We start from the raw sequence: 22,898 nt of genomic DNA, 5'->3' as shown, positions 1-22,898 counted from the left end.
GGCCATATGAATGTTTTACACACATGACAGAGAGTACATAGTACATATATTTAGCTCCCCTTCTACCATTAATAAGTGTAGTTATTGTGTAAAAACAATGAGTCAGTGACTAGGACTCTACCCCCTCATGTTCCTGACCTCAACAAAGACAAGTCAGCCTTTGTTATAAATTAATACTGTGTCAACTTACCAGGACAAGTCAGCTCTCACAGTGGTTGTGTGTGTGTACACACTTGTCCGTGGTTCTTGTGTTTGTACATGCATGTGTTTTTCCACTCCTCTTCTCTGGACACACACAATTCTCACAGACTCACAAACATCTGCGTTTGTATGGTTTACCCTTGGGTTTACCCGTCATTCATATTCATTAGAGGCCTCAAGTGGTTCTTTATGTACTCCTGCCCTCCATCCCTCCCCTCTTTCGCTCCCTCCTTTCCCAATTGTTCATCCTGGAAACTGCTCCTCTCGTCTTCTCTCAGCTCACAAAGGCTCACTTCTTCTTTGGCCCACTCTCCTCTCCTCCTGTCTCTGGCTCCTCATCTTTTTCAGTCTTCTGTCTCTCCTCTCACCTGGAACCTGGGCTTGAGAGCTGAAGGTGTGGCTCCTCTCACTGTGTTAGCTTAGCCAGCCCTTAATCCCTGAACCTTCTCATCAAACACGGTCAGGTCACGGTCGAGCACGATCAGTCCACGGTTAAATACAGTCTTTCTGCGTGTGGTGGAAGGTGTTCACATAGTGAGGTGAACCTGACAGCATGAAGAAAGTGTACAGCATGTTCAACCTGAACAAAACCAAGGAAGAGGAGGCAGTTCAGGCCATCTGTATCAAGGTATCTCTGTTCTAGTTTCTCTTTGCTATCTCTAGTTCAGTCCATCTGTATCATGTTCTCATCTCTCTCTGAAATCTCAAATTAAGTCCGTCTGTATCCTCCCCTGGTCTCTCTTCTTCTGCCTTTCTGTGGGATAGTGGGTGGGATAGTGGTGCTCTTTGGAACACTTAAAGTCTTGCTTATGCCAAAATGACAGGATCACATTGGCTAAAATACATGATTAAGGGAGTTCAGGTGTGTTATATTTTTAAGGGAGTGCTGTACACAACATTTGAACATGTTTAACAGTCCAGTGTTTCCAAATTTCTTTGAAATATTTCCTATAATTAATTATTGTCATGTTTTGGAAGGAAAACTAAGTGTTTAAAAAAAATGTGTTGGAATGGTGCAGGCGTATACCGTTCTTTAAAAGTATTAATGTGAGTAGACCGCTGATTGGCCCATTTTCCCTAAAGCATCTTAAAGGCTAAGTTCATCGTTAGAACCTTCATAGGGGCATCGTTAAATCTCCAAGATGTTTCCAAAAACAATCATTATTAAAAGGTAAATGTACATTTTTCTACTTCATATTCATCATCTCAGTTGTAAAGAAAAACATTGACAACTTTGTATTTGTAATCAACTTTGAAGTTATTGGTGGTCACAGAGCGATAGAACCACATGGTTTATCCATGTTTACCTGGAATCCTTGGGACGTCCCTACCCCATTGAAATTTACATTTAAAATGGTTAAGGGTTAAGGTTAGGTAAAAGTTAAGGTTAGGGTTAAAGTTGGGGTTTTGTGTAAGGACGCCCCAAAGATTCCAGATGGCACTGACCAATGTGGTGCGTTGGGATGCTATTGTAAACTTAAAAATGTGTAATAAGAACAAGCATTCGTTGTTACATAAAATGGCAAAAAAGACAGCCCAAAAATAAATCATGAGGAATAAAGTTTGGAAATGTCTGTCCTATATCTAGGAGATATAAGAAAGCTCAGGAAATATTAGTTTTTTTGGACACATTTAGCCCTTTATATTTGATGACACAAAACTACCTGCATACCTCCATTAGTTTGTATGGGTTACCTTCAGATGAGTTCCATGCCACTTGTGGGGGTTGTAGAGCAGAACGGAGAATATCATTGTGTTTGTGAGAGTCTCCATTTATATATTAGTTTGTAGCTCAAACGGTTCGGACGCTTCAGACAGAAGTTGGCACATCAGTGTTACCGACTTCAGATGAGTCCCGTGACACTTATGGGGGTCGTATTCTATAGATGTTTTCGTGAGAAGACCGATTTTCGGGATGAATCATGGTTAGACAAACACTGCTGTAGCTCGGCCACCTAACACCGCATACGCGGATTCGGTGGATTGAGACACAGCCAGTGGCAGCCCGTCACTGGCTGCGCCCCACCTGTTTAGCCCCCCTAAAATATATATATATATATATATACACATACACACACACACACAGTATATTTTTGTAGTTGTTGCCTGTCTTGCATGTTATTTTGTCATTAACATATCAGTTTGGAAAGAATGTAAAAAAAACTAATCTAATAATAATCATTGAGTTAATAAAGCCGTCTACAAACTTGGTCTCTTTTTGCTTTCTTGAGTCAGGCAGCTCCAAAATGCAGGTGTTTCAGTCTAACTCAGTGCTGTGAAGGTGGGACAGCCAGTGGAAAATACAGAGCGTAGGGGTTGGTAATGTTCTCTAGTTGCACTGTCATTGACTCAGTGTTCTGTCACTTCTGGGGACACTACATCACCGCAAAATTTAAGGGTAAAGCTCGAAAGTTCATGCCCTTGGGTGCTGCCATAGTTACATTAGAAGTGCCCATCCAAGAAGGCTCAAGGTTATTGGCCACAGATAAAATTACGTCAAATCACATATCTACAGAAGCTTTGATTGGACTGATCATGTCAACATCATACTTTCAAAATCTTAGCTAGTGGTCATCATCATGAATCAAGTCGACAATCTACTGGCAAATCCTTTTCAATCCTTGTCATATGAAGAGAAATTATGAATATAAATTATAGATAAAACGTATCGGTTCTCATCGGCCATTGGACATAAACATTACACAACAAGTTGGAAATCGTAAATTCAGCAATGAGGGGTTTGGAAGGAATCAGTGGCTAACTGCAAGTATTGCAAAGTAATCACTAGCCTTCTATTCAGTGGAGTGGGTGTGGGGACCCAAGTCTGGGTTTAAGGATATCTTTTCCAAGCTAAAAATAATAAACATTCAACATTGGCCATGCTGTCAATCCAGCATGACTTCTGCAATGCTCAAAACAACTGGACAATTTGGAACTGAGAAATCTGACCTCATTGAGTTCACAACAACTGGGAACTTGGGGGAAAAAATGAGCTCCGACTGAGAAAATACGTTTTGAACGGTCATCCAACTCGGAATTGCAAGTCGGGAACACGGCCTTTCTAGAGCTCCGACCTGAAGATCACTGATGACATCATGATTCAACCTTGTTTTTTCAGAGTTCCCAGTTGTCTTGAAAGCACCATAAATCCAGAAACTTTGATGTAAGTTTGTTAACAAAATTTCCCCACAAAGGACCACCGCACCACCTTCCAGTTCAATTGAGCACTGCACAACAAGGTGAGTCCAAAAATGTATTGTATGCTGCTTTGTAAATTATGTAATATGCCAGGGATATATGTATACTGTCTGTAGCTAAGAAAGTAATACTACGTGTATGTTGTGAAGTAAGCTGTTAGTAGCCCATGTGCCTCACCCTAATAATTTGATCACTTTTCCCCTCATAATATTGCCGACTGTTTTGACTTGGTGGTGCACATGTAGCCTATAGCCTGTTTTAGAGAAATGTCATCATCGAATATTGTAAGATCTTTCATTGTCTTCATATTTGCCACCTTTATTTATCTTACGGTTCTAAGTTGGTGTACAAGGAGAATACTGTAATGGTCCATGTTCTGAATTACGTCCGTCGTTAGATGAATGAGACCAAAGAGCAGCATGGAAAGTGTTCATGATTTTTAATACTGAACTGCGACAAAACAACAAAATACAAAACCCAACATAAAGTTCTGGAGGGCTAGACAGCAACTATGCAAAAACAAGATCCCACAAACTAAGGTGGAAAACAGGCTGCCTAAGTATGATCCCCAATCAGAGACAACGATAGACAGCTGCCTCTGATTGGGAACCATACCCGGCCAACAAAGAAACAGAAAAACTAGAATGCCCACACAAATCACACCCTGACCTAACAAAATAGAGAAATAAAAAGGCTCTCTAAGGTCAGGGCGTGACAGTATGTATATATTATTGAATCATGATAAATATTGTCGTGACGAAAGATGAGACATGAATGGTCAGCATTTTATTGGGAGTTGATACATACTGCACATACAGTTGAAATAGGAAGTTTACATACACATGAAGTCATTAAAGGTTGGAGTCATTAAAACTCATTTTTCAACCACTCCACAAATTTCTTGTTAAGGTTAAGCCTGATGCTTAAAATTATAAAACGACAAAGTGGTTGTATTTTATTGTGTTTGGGAAATAAAGACAGTGGTAATATTTAATTCTATACAGAAATTTGTAGGCGGCTGAACTTACCCTGTCCCATACCTGGGGTAAGTTGTGCCAAGCTATGGACAAGCTATGTTTTAAAACTGTAATGTTTATATCAATTCTACAACATCCTGAAATATATGTAGACATCTTTCTTCGAAATAATACTATATTTCCCTTGACAGGGTGATGGTGAATGTAAAAATTCTCAACTTACCCAACTCACCCATATTTTAAAATGTGGGAAACTGGGAAACGTACACACTGGGAGCAACGAGTTGTATGCGTTGACCTGTTTTGACCTTGTTAAGAAAGTCGATTGGCTAATGGCAGGCAAGCAAGTTGCATCAACCATAAACTAAAAGTACAGATGCTCAAAGAAATAGGTGTTAAAAAACCATATAAATAAATAGTTTTTTACAAATAATGTTTTGTTGTTGCATGTAACTTCAGAAAATGCTGTTACAGAGGTAATTTCCTTAGTATTTGACGTCAGAGTTCAACATGTTGGAGAAGTCGAATGCTCAGAGATGATAGACGAGTTTCCCACTAGTAATGTGGATTTTTCCCAGTGGTATGCTGGTATTTACGAGATATTATGAGCAGCATTTCATCTTTATGTCTATATTTAAAGGGAAAGTGCTACATTTTGGCAATCAAGACCTTTTTATTACTTACAGAGAGTCAGATGAACTCATGAATACCATTTGTATGTCTGAATGCTGTTTGGAGGAATTTGAAGGTAGTTTCTGGAGCCATCGCTAACTAGCGTTAGCACAATACTGGAAGTCTACAGGTACAGCTAGCATGTTGTGGTATCTATGAGTTTCTCTGACTCTGGGTAAATATTTAAAAAAGTTCTTAATTGCCAAACTGTTGCACTATCCCTTTACTCACATTAGCTCAGATTATCCCTTAAAGTGAAACTGACAGCTTTATAACTACTTTGCAGATATGAAACAGAATGTAAAATTCCCAGTTTATGCTACAAAACCAACTTTAAAAAAAAAAGGTTTTAAAAATAGGTTCTATTTGACTCGAAATTCCATGATGTAGACTAAGGCATTGTTGGCAGAATAGATGGTAACTGTCAATATATGACTAATATAGCTAATTCACCAATACAATTCTTGGTAGTCCAACAAATATTGCTCTCCGGTCGTAAATCACAAGTGGCCTGGTACATTGTTTACCGCCTCCAGCCATCCTGGATGCACTGTTTTCAGTTCCAATCACACAATATTTTGGACAAAAACTAACAAATGTAACGAAGGCTGGGACTGTCAATACAATCAAACTAGCAAGGGCATTGACCTCAAGTCAGTCATAATGTGGAATAGGCTAGCTTATCTATTTATGTAGCAACCTAAAAACACGGAGCCTAACTAACTAGCTGCAGGGAGGATGCCATGTCATTTGACAAGTGGGTGATGGCAAACTTTTCCTCCCCATATAGTTTTTCGGTGGTTACAGCTAGAGATGCAGGTGTCATTTGGTTAGCTAGCAAAAAAAATGCTAATCCCTTTGCTAGCTAACTATGCTGAATTTATGCTAACTGTGGATAGATGTTAATTTCTTAATTGTCAATCAAATGTACTCTATTTGGCATCGATTAAATGGGCAAGGCAGGCAAATTCCCATTCAGTTGTCAAAACATGGGTCGGGACAAGCATACATTGGCAGGCAGGCTGCAGAAGGGCAAGAAGGCTACTAATCCCCCTCGTTTATCAGTGGAACTACAAGCTAAAAATGTTTGGGAGAGTTTATCTAACGTTACTGTTCCCTCATTATATTTTAGCTCATCTTGCTCTGGCTAACAGTTGTTGATCTTAAACACAACTGAGGGAGAGGTAGCCTACCTGTTCATGGTCATTTAAAAAAAATTGACCTGTAATGTTTCCAAATGTAAGAGGACTCCCGTGGTATTTACATATTTGCAGAAATCCATTCAAGTGTATTTTGGGGAATACTTTCTAATGATCTAAATTAGTTATGTTGTTACTGCCTGTAAACACACAGTCCAGTTCAAAATGAATGATGGCAGGCCAGTGTGGCAAATAGCTCATTTTCATGTAGGTCTACTGTAGCTCTGATTGGCTATGGTACACCGGTCTGTGTAGTCCAGTCCTGGACAAGACTGACACATTTTTATTAGGTTTTATTTACTGCAGTGTCTATAAGGGTGTTTTCACACTTGGTCCCAATTGTTGTGAAATTTTGTGCAGTGTGAACACCCAAAAGGAACTCAGGCCCCTCGACCATCTCTCAAGAGGTCGTTTGTGTTCGGTTTGCTTGAATTCTGCGATTCGGTTCTCTTTTTTAGGGCAATTGTCACGCCTTGGTCTTAGTATTTTGTGTTTTCTTTAATTATTTGGTCAGGCCAGGGTGTGACATGGGTTATTGTGGTGTGTTTTTGTCTTAGGGGTTTTGTGGGGTGTCTACGTAGTCTATGGCTGCCTGAGGCGGTTCTCAATCAGAGTCAGGTGATTATCGTTGTCTCTGATTGGGAACCATATTTAGGCAGCCATATTCTGTGAGTGTTTTCGTGGGTGATTGTTCCTGTCTTTGTGTTTGCACCAGATAGGGCTGTTTCGGTTTTCATTATTTCATTTCGTTAGTTTTGTAGTTTCTGTATGTATAGGTTTTCCTTCATTAAAATATATCATGAATCACCATCACGCTGCATTTTGGTCCGATCCTTGTTCTACCTCTTCGTCAGAGGAGGAGATAGAAGAGAGCCGTTACAGAATCACCCACCACAGCCGGACCAAGTGGCGTGGTAACAGGCAACAGCGGCAGCAGGAGCAGTGCGAAGCAGGCTATAGGAGAATGGAGTTGGCGAAGCAGGCATGGCGGAGCGGACGGGAGACCGAGAGGCAGCCCCAAAAATGTCTTGGGGGGGGGGCTCAGGGAGAGTGTGGCAGAGTCAGGGTTCAGACCTGAGCCAACTCCCCCTGTCTACCGTAAAGAGCCATGGATGTTATCGGAGCTATCGGCGAAGCTGAGGGCTGAGTCTGAGAGGGTCGAGGAATTATTGGACAGAATGGAGGAGAGTGAACAGATGGGAGATGAGGAGACACTCGAGGAGTTGTTAATAGAATTGGAGGAGAGTGAAGAGAGAGAGCAGTTGATTTGGCGTAGTATGCAAGATAGTCGCCCGACGGAGCGTGTCGGGGATTTGATGGTACCTGGGTGAGCGCTCCATACACGTCCTGAGGTGCGTGTTAGTCGGCTGGTGAAGATGGTGCCAGTCTCACGCATCAGGCCTCCTGTGCACCTCCCTAGCCTTGCACGTCCTGTGCCAGTCCTGCTCTCAGGTTCTCCAGTACGCCTTCACGGTCCGGTCCATCCTGTGCCACCTTCACACACCAGTCCTCCGATGGCAGCTCCCCGCACCAGGCTTCCTGTGCGTGTCCTCGGTCCAGTACCACCAGTACCAGCACCACGCACCAAGCCTTCAGTACGTCCCGCCTGTTTAGCGCTGCCAGAGCCTTTCTCCTCTCCTGCGCTGTCGGAGCCTCCCGCCTGTTCAGCGCAGCCAGAGCCTTCCTCCTCTCCTGCTCTGCCAGAGTCTCCCGCATGTTCAGCGCTGCCAGAGCCTTCTTTCTCTACAGCGCTGCTGGAGTCTCCTGCCTGTTCAGCGCAGCCAGAGCTGCCAGCCTGCATGGAGCAGCCTGAGCTGCCAGCCTGCATGGAGCAGCCAGAGCTGCCAGCCTGCATGGAGCAGCCAAAGCTGCCAGCCTGCATGGAGCAGCCAGAGCTGCCAGTCTGCATGGAGCAGCCAGAGCTGCCAGTCTGCATGGAGCAGCCAGAGCTGCCAGTCTGCGTGGAGCAGCCAGAGCTGTCAGTCTGCATGGAGCAGCCAGAGCTGCCAGGTTGCATGGAGCAGCCAGAGCTGCCAGTCTGCATAGAGCAGCCAGAGCTGCCAGTCTGCATGGAGCTGCCAGTCTGCATAGTGCAGCCAGAGAAGCCAGTCTGCATGGAGCTGCCAGTCTGCATAGAGCAGCCAGAGCTGTCAGTCTGCATAGAGCAGCCAGAGATTCCAGTCTGCATGGAGCAGCCAGAGTTGCCAGTATGCATGGAGCAGCCAGAGCTGCCAGTCTGCATGGAGCAGCCATGATCTTCCAGATCCGCCAGTCAGCCAGGATCCACCAGTCAGCCAGGATCTTCCAGATCCGCCAGTCAGCCAGGATCCGCCAGTCAGCCATGATCTTCCAGATCCGCCGGTCAGCCAGGATCCGCCAGTCAGCCAGGATCTGCCAGAACCACCAGCTAGCCAGGATCCGCCAGTCAGCCAGGATCTGCCAGAACCACCAGCTAGCCAGGATCTGCCAGAGCCTACTACCTGCCTGAGCTTCCTCTCAGTGCTGAGCTTCCTCTCAGTGCTGAGCTTCCTCTCAGTGCTGGGCTTCCCCTCAGTGCTGGGCTTCCCCTCAGTGCTGAGCTTCCCCTCAGTCCCGAGCTTCCCCTCAGTCCCGAGCTTCCCTTCAGTCCCGAGCTACCCCTCAGTCCCGAGCTACCCCTCAGTCCCGAGCTACCCCTCAGTCCCGAGCTGCCCCTCAGTCACGAGCTGCCCCTCAGTCACGAGCTGCCCCTCAGTCCAGTGGGGTTCTGGGTGAGGACTATTAGGCCATGGTCGGCGGTGAGGGTGGATTATCCCAGGACGCGAGGGGGAGGAACTATGACATTTATGGAGTGGGGTCCACGTCCCGAGCCGGAGCCGCCACCATGGACAGACGCCCACCCGGACCCTCCCTATGGTTTTGAGGTGCGTCCGGGAGTCCGCACCTTAGGGGGGGGGGTTCTGTCACGCCTTGGTCTTAGTATTTTGTGTTTTCTTTAATTATTTGGTCAGGCCAGGGTGTGACATGGGTTATTGTGGTGTGTTTTTGTCTTAGGGGTTTTGTGGGGTGTCTACGTAGTCTATGGCTGCCTGAGGCGGTTCTCAATCAGAGTCAGGTGATTATCGTTGTCTCTGATTGGGAACCATATTTAGGGAGCCATATTCTGTGAGTGTTTTCGTGGGTGATTGTTCCTGTCTTTGTGTTTGCACCAGATAGGGCTGTTTCGGTTTTCATTATTTCATTTCGTTAGTTTTGTAGTTTCTGTATGTATATGTTTTCCTTCATTAAAATATATCATGAATCATCATCACGCTGCATTTTGGTCCGATCCTTGTTCTACCTCTTCGTCAGAGGAGGAGATAGAAGAGAGCCGTTACAGCAATGTGAACACAAAGCTCCCCAGGTTCACTTGTCATCATTCCCGCACCACACACTAGACTACTGCAACACTGTTTTCTCTGCAATAACCCCTCACATTGGTGCCACAAAAGAGAGAGGAGGATGACGTGCAGGTTCGCTGAAAAAAAAAAAGTGTCCTGTTTTTGGATATTGATGCACAGAAATTCCCAAATGCGTGTGGAGTTTTTTGTGTCGATTATTTATTTGCAATATGTGATCTACAGACTAAGAGAGCTTCATCAGCTGTTTATTGATTGTGCGGTTTGAATAGTTTGAGAAGACAACATATATTTGGTGAGAATCACAACATGGGGTACAACATCTATTCTAGGTCTTAAAAGGGGCAGTAGCCTACATTGGGTGTACAATTTTCAATTACAGCCTTATTTAATCTGTAGTTACTCTTCTGCTATTTATTTTGTTACTATTAACATGTAAATATCATTGGTATCTTCTGATTACAATTATTATGTCTCATCTTTTAGCTAAATGCAATCTATTAGCTTCCAAAATATAAGTAGGTATATCTAGCTTCTCGATAACACGTTCTGATGGAATGGCTTGTCCTGAGCTTTGTAAAAAAAAACTGTGTGCATTGAGTGAATGTTGGAAATAGACATTGGTTACTTTCTAAACATAGCAATGTGAACTCAAAGAGGAAGATGACCACAAAATAGGCGATGTGAAGTGAACTGGCAAAAGAGTCGAGTCCTCATTCAAAGGCAAGTGCAATGTGAATACAAAGAAAAATGTGTTATTTCACTGTATTAAAGAGGACTGAGATCGGTTCTTTTTAACTATATGTGAAAGCACCCTTAATTGTTCAAACGCAAGGCCGCTTTCGCACACCATATTGCTTTAGAATATTCACACATGCCTTACTCTGTCATTCCCAAACATTCTATAAAAGTATGAAAACGACCATATTTAACTGTTCGCTTCTCAGAAAATTCCTAGTGGTGTATATGAACAAGAGTTGAATAAGAGTTCATGTTGTTAAAATGCTGTCAGTTCCACTTTAAAAGCCCAGTGCAGTCAAAACTATGGTTTCCTATGTTTTGTATCATATTGTACAGCCGATAAAACTGTTACTGTAAAAGTCAGTATTATTTCCTTATCACATGCACCAAATACAACTGGTGCAGAATACAGTGAAATGCTTGCTTACAAACAATTCCCAAAAATGCAGTTTAAAAAAATAAACTATTAAATAGTAACTAACATATATGGAATCATGTAGTAACCAAAAAGTTGTTTAACAAATTTGAGATTCTTCAAGGTAGCCACACTTTGCATTGATGACAGCTTGCACACTCTTGGAATTCTCTCAACCAGCTTCATGAAGTAGTCACCTGGAATGAATTTCAATTAACGGGTGTGCCTTGTTAATGTCACATGGGATGACGCTGGCGAGACGAAGCAGGTACGGGGAGTCAAACATTTAATAAGGAACGGACATGGAACGAGACAGGAACAGCGTCAGCATATGAGTAAACACAGACAAAAAACAATCAATGCAGAAGTGGGGAACAGAGCTGGGGAACTGACAAATATAGGGGAGGTAATAATAGGTGAGGAGTGAGTCCAGGTGAGTCCAATATCGCTGATGCGCGTGATGAGGGAAGGCAGGTGTGCATAATGGATGATAGGAATGCGTGATGCAGGGCAGCCTTGCGCCCTCAAGCGCCAGGCGGGAGCAAACGTGGTGGTAGCAGACGTGACAGTTAAAAGTGAATGTGGAATTTCTTTCCTGCTTAATGCGTTTGAGCCAATGAGTTGTGTTGTGACAAGGTAGGGGTGGTATACAGAAGATTGCCCTATTTGGTAAAAGACCATGTCCATATTATGGCAAAAACAGCTCAAATGAGAATAAAGAAACGACAGTCCATCATTACTTTAAGACATGAAGGTCAGTCAATGCAGAAAATTTTAAGACCTTTAAAAGTTTCTTCAAGTGCTGTCACAAAAACCATCAAGCGCTATGATGAAACTGGCTATCACATGAGGACCGCCACAGGAAAGGAAGATCCAGAGCTCCCTCTGCTGCAGAGGATAAGGTAATTAGAGTTAACTGCACCTCAGATTGCAGCCCAAATAAATGCTTGACAGAGTTGAACAGACATCTCAATATCATCTGACCAGAGGAGGCTGCGTGAATCAGGCCATCGTGGTTGAATTGCTGCAAAGAAACCACTACTAATGGACACCAATAAGAAAAATAGACTTGCTTGGGCCAAGAAACATAAGCAATGTACATTAGAAATTTGAGATTTTTGGTTCCAACTGCTGTGTCTTTGTGAGACGCAGAGTGGGTAAACGGATGCTCACCATGTGTGGTTCCCACCATGAAGCATGGAGGAGGTGGTGTGATGGTGTAGGGGGGCTTTGCTGGTAACACTGTCTGTGATTTATTTAGGATTCAAGGCACACTTAACCAGCAAAGCTATCATAGCATTCTGCAGCGATACGCCATCCCATCTGGTTTGTGCTTAGTGGGACTACCATTTGTTTTGTTTTTCAACAGGACAATGACCCAAAACACACCTCCGGGCTGTGTAAGGGCTATTTGACCAAGAAGGAGAGCGATGGAGTGCTGCATCAGATGACCTGGACTCCACAATCACCCTACCTCAACCCAATTGAGATGGTTTGGGATGAGTTCGACCGCAGAGTGAAAGGAAACCAGCCAACAAGTGCTCAGCATATGTGGGAACTCCTTCAAGACTGTTGGAAAAGTATTCCTCATGAAGCTGGTTGAGAGAATGCCAAGAGTGTGCAAAGCTGTCATCGAGGTGAAGGGTGGCTACTTTGAAGAAGCTAAAAAATATTTTTATTTGCATAATACTTTTTTGGTTACTACATGATTCCATATGTGTTGTTTCATAGTTTTGATGTCTTCACTATTATTCTACAATGTATGTAGAATAATAGTGAAGACAAAATTGCTCTGGAGAAATTGCTCTTTGCTAAGAAGCTATTTCTGTTTCTTTCATTAAAAGCAAATCACAGGATACATAGTTGTTACCCAGAAATAATTTGATATGGAGATTAAAAACGGCTGCATTAGACAGTTAAGTGCAGGCTGAATTTACCTACAAGTCAGTGATTGAGTGTGTAGTCTCTTTCAACAGCCGCAGTGTCTACATAGAAAGAGAGCCATATGGGTCAGGTTGGTACAGGTTATCAGTAAGTTATCAGTAGTTGTAAGTTGTACAGTCTTTCCACAGTGTGTAGTAGGATCCCATAGGACAGCTTGTAAACCAAACACAAGCTGTAAACACAAGCTGGAAGGATCTAGTGGAAGGGGCTAGGGGCTGTTCAGGCTTGGGGCTGTTTTGTCATGGAGAAGGTTAATGTGAAGGTGGTGCCATGTGTGAGTTCATTGATGGACAAATGAGAACTGCAGGCCCTACCAGTGGAAACACTGCCCTTATGTGGTAGACCAGGGGAACCATCCAATGCCTCAGTTCAGCTGCTCAGACAAGGAAGCTCAGACAAGGAAGCCATACACTACAAATACATGTAGGCTACAATACAGTACATACAAATGGTTTATAACTGAAATATCTGATTAAAGTTACACATTGGGCCTTTCTGTACCTCTATGTGCGTCTCTCTCTGAGTGCTCACCGCACACAGGAGTGGATTTTGCTTCTAGCTCCTAAGAAACTTTGCAGTATTTTGTTTTTTTTGTCCGTTATTTCTTACATTATTAGCCCAGGAAATGTTCCTTAATTCCATAATTTTACTTTTAGGTTATGTGTATACTGTTGTGAATTGTTAGATATTACTGTACTGTTGGAGCTAGAAACACCAGTATTTTGCTACACCCGCAATAACATCTGCTTAATTATCATGTGTATGTGTACAAATCAAATTTGAGACTGTGACAGAGGGAGCAGACAGGGGAGAGGAAAGGGGAGCTTTGGAAAGTGAGAGAAACATGGAGAAGGGAAAGAGAATGAGAGTGGGTGACCATGTTATGGAGAGTGTGTTAGGGAGAGGGAGAAGGTGTGCAAGTGTTAGCTATGATGAGAGTGAGAGAACTATGTGAGCCTCTTGATAAGATGACCAACATTCCTGCATCTTCTCTCTCTGTGTGTTTTGTTCCTTATGTGGAGATAGAAAGTTGATATAATGCCTTGGACGAAGCGGTGGATGTACTGTAACCCTGGTGTCTGTCTGACCCGGTTTGTTTCGCTGGTCTCAAAAGTGATTCTCTCCCTCCCTCTTTCTCCACAGCAAATCCAGTTTGCTGATCAGAGGCAGGATTTTAACCAACGTCTTAGTAAGACCGGTCGTCGCTCCCGTTCTTTCTCCCAGTCCTCCACAGATAACTACAACTCAGGTACACACACACACCTGCTTTGTCGGCACAGTGTGTTTTGTCTCTAAGTGTATAGCTGCCCATGTCTGTCTGTTGTCCCAGCGGGTTGTTACAGTGAGATACGTTTTGAGTCTTTCTCCCTCAGCCAAACTTTCATTGAGAGAAAATCTTCAGAGGAATTACCTCTTTCATTTACTCCTTATCTGTCTAGTTAGCTGTTCTCAGACAGAGAAGGAGCAGTAATCCCAACTGTACATAGCACATACTTAAACCTCAAACACAACAAGGCTGATTCATAATATTGGAGCTGTTTCCAGATTTACAATCCATTGGAAGGTATAAATAACGGTTTATTTTGCTTCTCTACTTTTGCTAATAACAGTTGTAACCTGTTGCCATTTGACTATTGGTCCAGTGGGAGATTTCAGTTGACCCTAGATGGTTTATCTTGCTCATACTGTTTAATTGTGCCTGGTGTTACTCTGTTAACCCCTCACACACACCCTTGGCTGCGTCGTACACAGACAGTTCAGAGGATGTGACGTCTCCTAGAATCAGGCAGCAGAGGAGCTCTAAGGGACATCAAGACTTCTGCATCAAGAACATCAGACAGGCCGGCCTCGGACGCAGGGAGATAACGATCGCTGAGCAAGGTGAGAGGGAATGGAAGAGGTGTGTAATGCTCTTAGGAAAAATGGTTTCAAAAGGGGTTCTTCAGCTGTCCCCATAGGAGAAACCTTTTTTGTTCCAGGTAGAACTCTTTTAGGTTCCATGTTAAACCCTCTGTGGAAAGGTTTCTACCAAAAGGAATCTACCTGGAACCAAAAAGGGTTCTTCAAAGGGGACAGCACCTTTTTTTTCCAAAGAGTGTGTGTGTTAAAAGTAAGGTAAGAGAGAGGGAGGAACGTGACTCAAGGTGTGTCAAGTTCTCTCCCCTTTCTTTCCTTCTCTCTCCGTCCCTCCCTCCCACTCCTTCTCCCTCATCTCTCTGTGTAGAGATGCCAGCTCTGATGTCCCTGAGAAAGAGAGCAGAGGGAGAGAAGCCACTGGCTGGAGCTAAAGTAGTGGGCTGCACTCACATCACCGCTCACACAGCCGTGAGTATGCATGCACACACACACGCACACAAACAGACACTGAATCACTGGAATTGGACTGTGTGTATTTGCGTGTGACCGCGTGCACATATGTGTTCCTGTAGGTGTTGATGGAGACTCTGTCTGCGTTGGGGGCTCAGTGTCGCTGGGCAGCCTGTAACATCTACTCCACCCAGAACGCTGCAGCTGCAGCTCTGGCTGAGGAAGGTGAGACACACACAGTATTACTCTTGCTCTCTCCGCTGTCACTTTTTCTCACCACTGTCTTCTCAGCTCTCTCTTGACTTTTTACCCCCCACAAGTCCCTCCTTTTCCCCCTCATCTCTCAAACTCAGTAATCTACAGAAATACAATAAACTCTCCTTTGCCCTCTCCCGTATTCTGTCTCTCTCTCTCAGGCTTCCCTGTGTTTGCGTGGAAGGGGGAGTCGGAGGATGACTTCTGGTGGTGTATTGACCACTGTGTCAGCCTGGAGGCCTGGCAGCCCAATATGGTACAGTATAGGCCTAGCTCTCACATTAGACAGCTATGATCCGGTTTAATCCAGTCATGGATGGATTCTCTGCATTTCTCAGATCCTGGATGATGGGGGAGACCTGACCCACTGGATCGATAAGAAATACCCCAGCATGTTCAAGATGATCAAGGGCATCGTGGAGGAGAGCGTCACAGGTGTTCACAGGTGGGATTGGAGCACCCATGCCTCTGATTGTTTTAGATAGATTAGAAGACGTGCCTATCTAAAACAATGGATTTTTCAGGTATGATAAGCCTATTGTTTAACTTAGTCATTACAACTTGTGTGAGTCACCTGTGTAAATAAGGACAGCTCATGCCACATACATTTAATGAAAGAAGCTAACACTTGTGACATAATTAGACTGCTACACTGTGTCTGTGCCCCAATTGACACCATATTCCCTATATAGCGCACTAGTTTTGACCAGAGTCCAAAAAAACTATATTTTCCAGAATATTCCAAACTTTTATACTTAGGTTTTCTATTCATTTTCCATAAAACTTCCTCAACTGAAGCGACAAAATATGTACACTAGAGCTGCAGTTACACAACCTGACTACAGAAACCCTCAAAAGGAAACCTGTCAAAAAACAAAACCATCACACAATTTCTTCCTGACTAAAGTCTCTGACTTGACCAAACCAAGGGACAATAACCCGTCTGGTTCTAAACTGAGACCGGCTCCATTCACTCAGCCCATGGACACAAGCAACAAGCTCCATCTGATATGTAACCAGCTATAAGAGACTTGAAGCAACCACCACTAGAGACAAGTAAACATCAACCACAACTTCAGCCAACTCACTAGGAACACCATCATGTTCCCAATCGCCTCTTTTCTCCAGCCCTAAGCACTCACTGGAGGGGAACTGTTAGCCAAATCCTCCTCAATTAAGGTGGAGGAAAGTAACAGGAGACACACTTGGCCTACATGATGCCAGAACTAACCTCTCAACAACAGAAAGTCAAAACATGGGTGGATCTGGCTTTTCCACAACTAATTTCTTCAAGCTCCTGATTCTTGTCACAAAACCCAGCAGTCTCACCCAGCAAAACCCAGACCGGCTCTTCCAGCAGATCCTCACTAACATCCCCTTGTGACTGGGAAGAATCTCCTCCCTCCCACAGCTTATTAATAAACGTGTCAGCTAAATCAACACCTGACACCCTAACAACCGCATGATCAGCCTGCAGAGGAACCACAATCTCAAGTACTTTGGCAAAGATTATGTCAGCTAAAGGAACAAAAGAATCACTAACAACCTCTGAATCTAACTTGCTCATTGTCACTATCTAACAAAGAATGTCTCCCCTAAATTGATACATGAATCAACCTCATCCTCAACCTGCAGAATGTACACAACATCACATATCTCTGCCCAGAAGGTCTCAGCTAGAGACATACAAGAATCAACTTTCTCACTAGGCAGTCTGGTCTCAGACTAGACGTAGCATAGCAAATTAGTATAATATTTTACTCTTGATAGTGATTACATAAGACAGAAGGTTAACAAAGGCAAAATTAAAGTATGATGCTTTGTTGGGCGTATAACATGAGCATTTAGAAAAGTTGCGTGTTCGAATCTCATCACGGGCAACTTTACAATTACTTACTACTGCCTAGCTACTTTGCCTCTACTTAGCATGTTAGCTAACCCTTCCCCTAACCATAACCCTTTAACCTAACCCCTAACCTTAACCCCTAGCCTAGCTAACATCAGTGTTAGCCACCTAGCCAACCAGCTAACATTAGCCACAACAAAGTAAAATTTGTAACATATTATACGTTTAGCAAATTCTATTGTACAAATTGCAATTCGTAACATATTGTACAACTTTAAATTCTTAACAAATCATACAAATTGTAATTTGAAATAGTTGATGCATAGCCACAAATTAATACATGCCATACAAAACACAACATATCATACTAAAATGTTACGTCTACCCCTGAGTCCAGGTTGCACTAGGGAGAACTATATCCTGGGAACCAGTCTAGTTTGGCAAAGAATGTTTCCTCCAAGTCCCCACACAAATCATCATCTTCCCTATCTGGTTTGTCATCAGCACTCTGATGAACCGGAGTGACTTCAAACTGGGGATACCACAAAACTCCTTGAGAGATTCCACCCCCTGAGACTTTTCACTGGGGTAAAAAAAAAAAAAACATTTTTTTTTTAAATCACTGGTGGAAACTGGTTTAGTGACAAGACTGACTGGAAACAAACTTTCTCCCCTCTATGCAGCCCTTCATTCACCTGCTTTTTCAAGAGTGCTATTTCCTGTTCTAGGCTCACCAGTCTTCTTCCTCCTGACTGCTATCCACCAGAACCAACGGCAAGAACTCACTCCACTTCTCCAATAACAGCACTGTATCCTCTAACTTGCTCAACGCATCTGCTATTGTTAGCTTGAGCAAACCCCAACTATCATCTACCTCAGCACAAAACACTGCTGGCTCAAACACCCCCAAAGTCAAAATCCATACTTTAACAAATACAGGACACGCTCCAAGACCCAGAGATAACCACTCCTACTAGGCAAAAACCCAAACCACAAGCAAAACACTTAATCAGCCTTATAGTAGTTAACAGCTACCAACTGCAAAAGATTGATTACCTTTGTGGGTGCAGCCACACCAAACATTTCTGTTGACCAAAGCCATCAGCTATTTCGCTAGCCAGGAAACTGAAACTCACACTAACACTGCTACAAACCTCTCCTAGCATGCTAGCGTGACACAATCCTGACAAAAACACCTGCTACAAATTTTCTTAACAAATGCACACCACCAAATCCTACCGGTTCACAACCACCTGGACTACAACCACCAACGCGAACATGTGTTAAAAAAAATTATAAGCCCAATAACTCTTTGTCTATGGGTTTTGGCCTAGTTAAATGGTCTGTAACCTGAATGAATGTGTGCATCTATGTGAGAAATCAGCATATGTGCCTAGGTGTTAAGTGTGCATGTGCCAAAGGAGACAGCATCCTTACCTTGGTCAAGGGCCAACTCTGTCACTCTTGAGCTCTCGATCGGCCAGACACTGATTGACCATCTTAATGGGCAGCACCTGTCTCCTTAGCAACCAGTCTCAGCAGCTGGACAAGGTTGCTGCTGCCCCCTGGGGAATGGAGTGAGGAAGTGTTAGAGAGCTGTAGTGTGCTGTCTTCACTACTTTACTTAATCCATAACAATAGGTAATAGGTTGCTATTTGAGATGCAGCCTATGTGTTGTGCTAAGGTAGCAGTGTTTCCCTTCTTCCCAAGGCTGTACCAGCTGTCCAAGGCAGGGAGGCTGTGTGTTCCTGCTATGAACGTCAATGACTCAGTCACCAAACAGATGTTTGACAACCTCTACTGCTGCAGGGAGTCCATACTGGATGGGTACGTATACTAAAACACACAGATGCAGAAATAACATGAGTGTGTGTTTGTGTGTCCTTTGACTTTTCCCCTCCCATCTCCCCCTAGGTTGAAACGGTTGACAGATGTGATGTTTGGGGGAAAGCAGGTTGTGGTGTGTGGTTATGGAGAGGTCAGTATTTTATTAGCACCTATTAAACACAGAGGTCTAAATTGTTCTCTCTATGTACTGTGTGTTTTTACTCCATTTGTGTGTATGAATGTTTGTCTTTCTACCCTCTCCTCCCACCACTCCCTTGGCCAGGTTGGTAAAGGTTGTTCTGCCGCTCTGAAGGCCATGGGCTCAATAGTGTACATCACAGAGGTCGACCCCATATGTGCCCTGCAGGCCTGGTATGACGAGAGGGGAGAGAGAGAGAGAGAGAGAGAGAGAGAGAGAGAGAGAGAGAGAGAGAGAGAGAGAGAAAGAGAGAGAGAGAGAGAGAGAGAGTGTGGAAAAAAGGGTTAAGACATGGAGGTGGTAGAAGCAAGTGTTGAACTATTTGTGTTTATGTCTCTCCCTGTTCCAGCATGGACTGCTTCAGACTGGTCAAGCTCAATGACGTCATCAGACAGGTGGACATGGTCATCACCTGCACGGGTAAGACATGTCATCACCCACAGAGGTAATGTGAATGGTCTAGTAACGAGAGGCGCTTAACTCTCACACGAACTATAGCTCACAAAAGTTACACATGGAAGTACATTTTTTGCCTGAAACATGTACTCTCCAGTAGGAGTGTTTTTCATGTTACCAACCCTTTCAGTGTGCTGTAATGAGACCGGCTAACCCTAACCTTAGCGTCATGTCCACATCACGGTTTAGCCCTAACACTAGCCTCAACCACAACCCTAACCTTAAAGCTGATAATAAACTATACATTTCTTTGAATCAATAGTTGCTGCAACATTTTTCCATAAAAAATTTGCATATTTTTATAATCAGGAAAATTTTGATCAGCAGCCCCACCAGTGGACGATTTTTAGAAATCCTCCAATCAGAGTGTATATTTTGTTCTTTTAAAAAATATATTTTTTAGGTAAGTAGGTAATGATGGGCTATGACAGGTTATGGCAGGATATAACAGCCACAGTTTTGTCCTCAGGCAACAAGAACGTGGTGGGAAGAGATTATCTAGACAGAATGAAGAACGGCTGCATCGTCTGTAACATGGGTCACTCCAACACTGAGATAGACGTGGTGAGACGTGTGTGTGTGTGTGTGTGTGTGTGTGTGTGTGTGTGTGTGTGTGTGTGTGTGTGTGTGTGTGTGTGTGTGTGAGAGAGAGAGAGAGAGAGAGAGAGAGAGAGAGAGAGAGAGAGAGAGAGAGAGAGAGAGAGAGAGAGAGAGAGAGAGAGAGAGAGAGAGAGAGAGAGAGAGAGAGAGAGAGAGAGAGAGAGAGAGAGAGAGAGAGAGAGAGGAGAGAGAGAGAGAGAGAGAGAGAGAGAGAGAGAGAGAGAGAGAGAGAGAGAGAGAGAGGTTGACACACTGTATTTTTCCTCTGTCAGGCGAGTCTGCGGAGCCCAGAGTTGACCTGGGAGAGAGTGAGGTCACAGGTGGACCATGTCATCTGGCCAGATGGCAAGAGAATTATCTTACTGGCTGAGGTCAGTGCCTGTGTGTGTTAAGTGTGTGATCACTGGTGTGTGTGTGTTTCACAGTGTGTGTATATTCTCTCAGGGTCATCTGTTGAATCTGAGCTGCTCCACGGTACCCTCGTTCATTCTCTCCATCACCGCCACCACACAGGTCTGTCTGTCTCTCACACAGCAGGGGACATCATGGTCGCAGCAAACACACAAGCTCTACTGTGGAGGGCTACATTTATGCGCTATAAAAAGGAACTGACGTCTGTAGCCACAGTCTATTTGTAATTGAATTATGTTCTAGGTATACTACTTCTATAACGTAACGTAATGCCCTCAGGCGCTGGCTCTGATTGAGCTGTACAATGCCCCAGAGGGACGATACAATAAAGACGTCTACCTCCTGCCAAAGAAGATGGGTGAGACACCACCTTACCTACCTATTGCTGCGTTACTCCGGTGTTGACAGGGTACAGTGTGACTGTGTTTGGGTGTGTGTGTGTGCTTACATGTTTTCAGACGAGTTTGTGGCCGGACTCCACCTGCCAACGTTTGATGCCCACCTCACAGAGCTGACTGATGAGCAGGCCAAATACCTGGGCCTCACCAAGACTGGACCCTTCAAAACAAACTACTACAGGTGGGTGAACACACACACACCCTCACATCTCAAGCATATAGTGCACATATACACACTACAAGTAGGAATGAACATGAACAGTAATGTCATTTGGCGTACCAGTATGTTCCTGTGGCTTACAGTGAGAGTGTTCATTGCAGGTACTAATCCATGGAAGTGAAGACCAAAGATACACCAGAGCACCCCAAAGACATGTGGCTCAGAGGAAGCGAGGACCAGGGAGACCTGAATCAGATTTGTGTATGTGGGGCAACTGTAGCCCAGCGCTGAGCTGTAACACCCCAACCATGACGGTCAGACTGACCTTTAACCCCTGACCCCTGCTGAGCCATCTGACCCATAGAGATAAATAGATAACTCTAGTGCCCAAAAGCCTGGGTTTGGAGGAGGTGTACGTCAACATGTAATAGAGAAACACAGATGATCTACTTTTTCATAGACTTACTTTCAGTTACAAATCTTCTCAAAGATACAGTATCTAAACAATGTTTCAACTTTCTGAATGTAAATAAAAGCAGATAAGCAATAACCAAAAGGTAAAAGATTAATCAAATGTTACATTTTACCATTTTGTCTCTGATTTTTTCAAAGACAAAGTTATGTGACCCACCCACCAGTCTCGTAAACTCCTCTCCTCAGACAAACAGCTAGTGTTTCTGTCTCTGTAGTTCTAACTATGCCCACCAGGTGGTGGAATGATGTCCCACACACACACAGTGGCAGATGGACCTGTGTGTTTGTTTTGGTCTTCCTTCCTGACCTGTGGATAATCTGTGGGGTGAGGAGGTAGACTGATTCTGTCCTTACTCACTATAAGTTCCCTTTCTAGACTGGAGAGTTGATAACAGTCAGGGCTTTTGGGGAAATTACTCCCAGTGAGGTTGCCGTTTTCTTTAGTTGCAACTCTCTCTCTCCTGGTGAGCTGGGTGTTCCTTTGACTCCCCCATGAGATGCTCCACCAATGACTGTTTCCAATGGCGCTCGATAAGTTGGTGTGTGTGTAGCATAGGAGGCTGGTGAGGGGAGGACGGCTCATAATAATGCCTGGAATGGAGTAAATGGAATGGTATCAAACACATGGAAACCATGTGTTTGATAACATTCCATTTATTCCACTCCGGCCATTAGTTCTAGCCATTACTTAAGCGCGTCATACCCAATTAAGGTGCCAACGGCCGCCTGTGGAATATAGTGTGTGTGTCTTTGGGAAGAGCACAGTCAGCTCATCAACACTCAGCCCCCCCTTTCCTTCAGATCTGAGTGACTGCTAACTAATCAGGTTCTGATCCCTCCCTCTCTCTCGTCAGCCTTCCACTCACTCTCTCCTCTCCATCATCACTCATGGATAATGATCCTTCAGAGCAGATGATTATATTACGTACTAAAGTGTTTATGGGATAATGTTGGAAGAAGAGGCATTTGAAAGCAGTGCTTTAGAAGCCTCGATATTACACAGTATTACCTAGACACAGCAGGACTATCCTTGGGTCTCCTCTTCTGCACTCTACTCTTAACTCAGAGGGCTTGGTTGGGTTACCACCGTATTGCGTACACCCCTCCTATCTTTTCATATCTACGACAGGTGGGTAGTGGTGGGTATCTCTCTCGTCCATCTTTCTCCAGTGTAGGCTGCTATGTGCAGCGACTCGCAATTTTTTGTGGCATGCACGGAGAGTACAATAAGTAGGACAGA

At 43.9% G+C, this 22,898-nt stretch overlaps 2 protein-coding genes across 2 annotated transcripts in view; one reads left to right on the top strand and one right to left on the bottom strand.

The window, feature by feature from the left end:
- lrrn2 (leucine rich repeat neuronal 2) overlaps positions 1 to 18,802 on the bottom strand; it is a 52,961-nt gene extending 34,159 nt beyond the window's left edge. Inside the window, exon 1 of the mRNA XM_031822899.1 lies at positions 18,570 to 18,802. The gene's annotated coding sequence lies outside the window, so the exon portion shown is untranslated. The remainder of the gene's footprint in view (positions 1 to 18,569) is intronic.
- LOC109889478 (putative adenosylhomocysteinase 3) lies at positions 433 to 21,734 on the top strand. Its single transcript, XM_031822900.1, has 17 exons — positions 433 to 829; positions 13,868 to 13,973; positions 14,477 to 14,605; positions 14,949 to 15,049; positions 15,154 to 15,256; positions 15,448 to 15,542; positions 15,625 to 15,731; positions 18,844 to 18,960; positions 19,048 to 19,111; positions 19,244 to 19,332; positions 19,509 to 19,579; positions 20,085 to 20,179; positions 20,488 to 20,586; positions 20,660 to 20,728; positions 20,906 to 20,984; positions 21,085 to 21,205; positions 21,346 to 21,734. Exons 1-17 carry the CDS (start codon positions 755 to 757, stop codon positions 21,350 to 21,352), a joined length of 1,527 nt encoding a protein of 508 aa, XP_031678760.1. The 5' UTR covers positions 433 to 754; the 3' UTR covers positions 21,353 to 21,734.
- The last annotated feature ends 1,164 nt before the right edge of the window (positions 21,735 to 22,898 follow it).

The sequence above is a fragment of the Oncorhynchus kisutch genome, linkage group LG4 (genome assembly GCF_002021735.2).
Source record: "Oncorhynchus kisutch isolate 150728-3 linkage group LG4, Okis_V2, whole genome shotgun sequence".
Lineage (NCBI taxonomy): Eukaryota > Metazoa > Chordata > Actinopteri > Salmoniformes > Salmonidae > Oncorhynchus > Oncorhynchus kisutch.
This window is presented reverse-complemented; position numbering and strand designations above follow the sequence as displayed.